This window comes from Vigna radiata, chromosome 8 (genome assembly GCF_000741045.1).
Source record: "Vigna radiata var. radiata cultivar VC1973A chromosome 8, Vradiata_ver6, whole genome shotgun sequence".
Taxonomy (NCBI): Eukaryota; Viridiplantae; Streptophyta; class Magnoliopsida; order Fabales; family Fabaceae; genus Vigna; species Vigna radiata.
In genome coordinates this window covers 22,409,317-22,412,732 of record NC_028358.1, presented here as the reverse complement: position 1 = coordinate 22,412,732, position 3,416 = coordinate 22,409,317, and the positions used below count along the sequence as shown (strand labels likewise).

The window sequence follows — 3,416 nt, the reverse complement described above, 5'->3', positions numbered from 1 at the left end:
TCACAATGGATTGCGAATGAAAATAGAAGGGTTCAATATATGATGTTAGGACCAAAAATATAATTTTATCTGCTTTAACCCTTGATGAGTTCTACATAATTTTTGTGTGTAGGACTGCTTAAGAAATGTGAGAAATTTCATCCTAATTTTTTTAATCTCAATTTAGTCCTAATTTTTTTGTTTAAATTAAACAATTTTGTCTCTTCTCAAACTCAAACAAAATTTAATTTTTATGTAAATATTATATAAATATTTCTATTAAAATTGATAATTTTATTAAATATTTTTAACAAGATTAAGTTTATTCATATTCAGTTAATTATATAAATGTTAATTATGTTCTTTAAATATAACAAGAGTGAAAAAAAAAACAGTGAACAAATCAATTATGTGGAATTTTATTTTATTTTTTAAAATAAGAAATTGAAGAAAATTTCTTGAAGATCCTAATTAATATGGAAGATGTGATCTTGGAAGAAAACAATACCTTCAATTACTATTTTCATGGAATTTTTCTCTAATTTTTTATTTTAAAAAAGTGAAATTTCACATAAATAATTTGTTACTGAGTCACATTATTTGAAAAATCCACTCTAGCATATTATGTCACTATTTTTTAAAATTCTTATAAGTATATCTGAAGAACATAATTAATATTTATATAATCAACTAAATATAAATATAAATAAACTTAATCTTGTTAAAAATATCAATTTTAATAAAAATATTTGTAAAGATTTATATACAAATTAAATTTTGTTTGAATTTCGAGAGGAGCAAAATTATTTAATTTGTAAAAAATTAAAACTAAATTGCGATAAAATAAGAATATAGGTTCAAATTAAGATTAATGCAATGACATGTTGTGTGATAGTGACACATAATAGTAGCATCTCATACTGTCATTGTCATATGATAATTTTCTTTTTAAATTTAAAAGTAAAAGTAAAAAAAATATAAAAATATTTAAAATAACATCAAAAACCTAATTGAGAAAAGAAAATGAAAGACCAGTCTAAGAAAAGTAACTATATGATTAAATCTTTATTTTATCTTTTCTTATATCTCTAAAAGTATTATGTATTTTTGAAGTGCACGCGGTATCTTTCCAGCCACTTTTCTTTTTACATACCTTCCTTAACAACAAAAACATATTTATGTTTACCGTAAAAGAAACAAATATTTTTAGTAAGAGAAAAAAAAAAGGGGGAAATTAGGTGGGAATAGGAGAGTGTGTAGTTTCATCATGCTCCCAGAGGCCCACGGCTCTTACTACGCAAGCACAAGCAGCTACAATCAATGCTGCAAAAATGGGTGGAACGATGGCATCGATGCTGGATTTGGTGAGAAGGTGAGCAGGGAAACATGGTGTCTCTTCCAACGGAACTCGAACTCTAACGAAAGACCCACCATCGTTACTTTTGCACGTGTAAGAGGAAGAAATGGCGGAGACAAAAGCCACCTCCGTGGAGAGTGAAGCAACTGCCACCGTAAACGTCATTACCGTCACCCAACTCACAGCATACATTAGCAGAGGCCACGAACGGATGAAATTTGACAGCCACACAAACATTGCCATCGAAGAACCTACCTGTGATCCTCAGCTATATAAGGAGGAGTTGATGAGGATGAAATCATTCGTGTTTTGGGTTTATCAGTTTTTCTCTAGTATAACTTTCAATGAAAACATCAAACATAAAAGGAGAACTCACCTTTAAAATAACTGTGGTGCAATATTTTCTTGGAGGAAAATTGTGACATGTTATGTTAGTATTTGGAGATAGAGAAAAACAACCTAATCAAGGCTACTTTTTGAGACGTGGGGTTGTTGGAGTTTGGGTGAGGGTTGATGGCAAATGAGATAGCTTGGAGTGTTGGATTCTCCTTTGTGGTTTGGTTGTTGTAGATTAGGTTTAGATTGTTAAGCTGGAAAGCGAAAAGAACAATACTTTTAAGGGAGATAAATATTTTTTTTTTTTATAATTCAAATGTTTATTTCAAATTTTAAATTTTATTTATTATGGTTCTGAGAGATTTTTATAATTCAAGTTCTATGTGTATATAAGATTCTTATATGTATACAGATCCTTATAACACGACGCTAAGATCCTTGGATAAATAGTATCTGTAGTGGTTAGTGAATTGATTTCTTTTTTACCAAAGTTTGATATGAGTTTAAAATCTTAAAGAATTTTTTAAATTGATTCAAATGACACTAGTGCAGAAAGGACTTTAGACGTTGGTTATTTTGGACTTTTAACGTCACACTCAGAATCAACGTCTATGTGGATAACATTAATGAGACGTCGGGCATGATATACCCGACGTCTATATAGACGTCGGACGTAACCAGATGCAACGTCTATAGATCCTGGAACGTTTTGTCCACTGTAACTCATTGGACGTTTATTTGTGCACTGACAGACGTCTGTAGACGTCGGACTTGGCATTAACATACGCCTACTGGGTATTTTTTTAAAAAAATAATTTATTTTTACAATAAAACCACACCTGAAAAACAAAAAATTGTCCCAGAACAATTTTTTATAATATATATTTGCGTTTCAACTAGAGAAAGGTCTACTTAATCTAAAAAACAATCCAATACCAAAACTATGAAATTATAAACTTAAATTAAACCTAAGTAATGTTCAACAACAAATATAAGTCTTCCTAGTTCCAGTTTTGCAGAAGATAAGTTGCCCTTAACTGCTTTATTGTGTCATCTGGTATAGGAGATGAACTCTTGAACCGCTGCAAAACTAAGAAAGATTCATTATGGTTTGATATATGTTCAAAGACAAATTTGATTTGTAATGTTTTGAAGGTAAGCACGATTACCTCATTCCAGTCATCTGTAATGGCAGCTCAAATGATGGTCTTAATCCAAGACATCACATAAAAGTCACATTCCCATGAATCCAACTGCTTGTTACACTAAAATGACAAACTAAATATAGTCAAGAATTAAGATCATTGAGTAACATAGAAAATGAATTAAAACTATAAATGCACTCAACCTTTGGATACAGAACTTGAAGTAGCTAACCTCGAGATTTACCTATTACTCTATTTACATTAGAAACACAAACTAATATTAATATAACTATCAAATCATAAAAAAATTAAGGTCAACATGAATTTCAAAGTCATTTTTGGCGAAAAACTTACCCTTGAAGCATGTTTCTTAAGTCATTTTCTATCTTCCTGTGCAACGAACATAACAATACAATTGACATTGTTTGGGAATGAGGACCAACAACTGCAAGTGAGACCTATTGATGAGTCGATATTTTATTGATTTCACTTAGTTTATTGTGCTAGAATTAATCAGAGAATTGTGCTTAATTGTCCGCTATTTTCCCGTTTTCCCTAATTGTGCTTAATTTGGCTGGAAATTCTAATTTTAATTAATT

At 29.9% G+C, this 3,416-nt stretch overlaps 1 protein-coding gene across 1 annotated transcript; it reads right to left on the bottom strand.

The window, feature by feature from the left end:
- Positions 1-1,027: 1,027 nt before the first annotated feature.
- Positions 1,028-1,706, bottom strand: LOC106771658. The gene has a single exon (XM_014657657.2). The coding sequence runs from the start codon at positions 1,577-1,579 to the stop codon at positions 1,214-1,216; it is 366 nt and encodes a 121-aa protein (XP_014513143.1). The 5' UTR covers positions 1,580-1,706; the 3' UTR covers positions 1,028-1,213.
- Between the last annotated feature and the right edge of the window lie 1,710 nt (positions 1,707-3,416).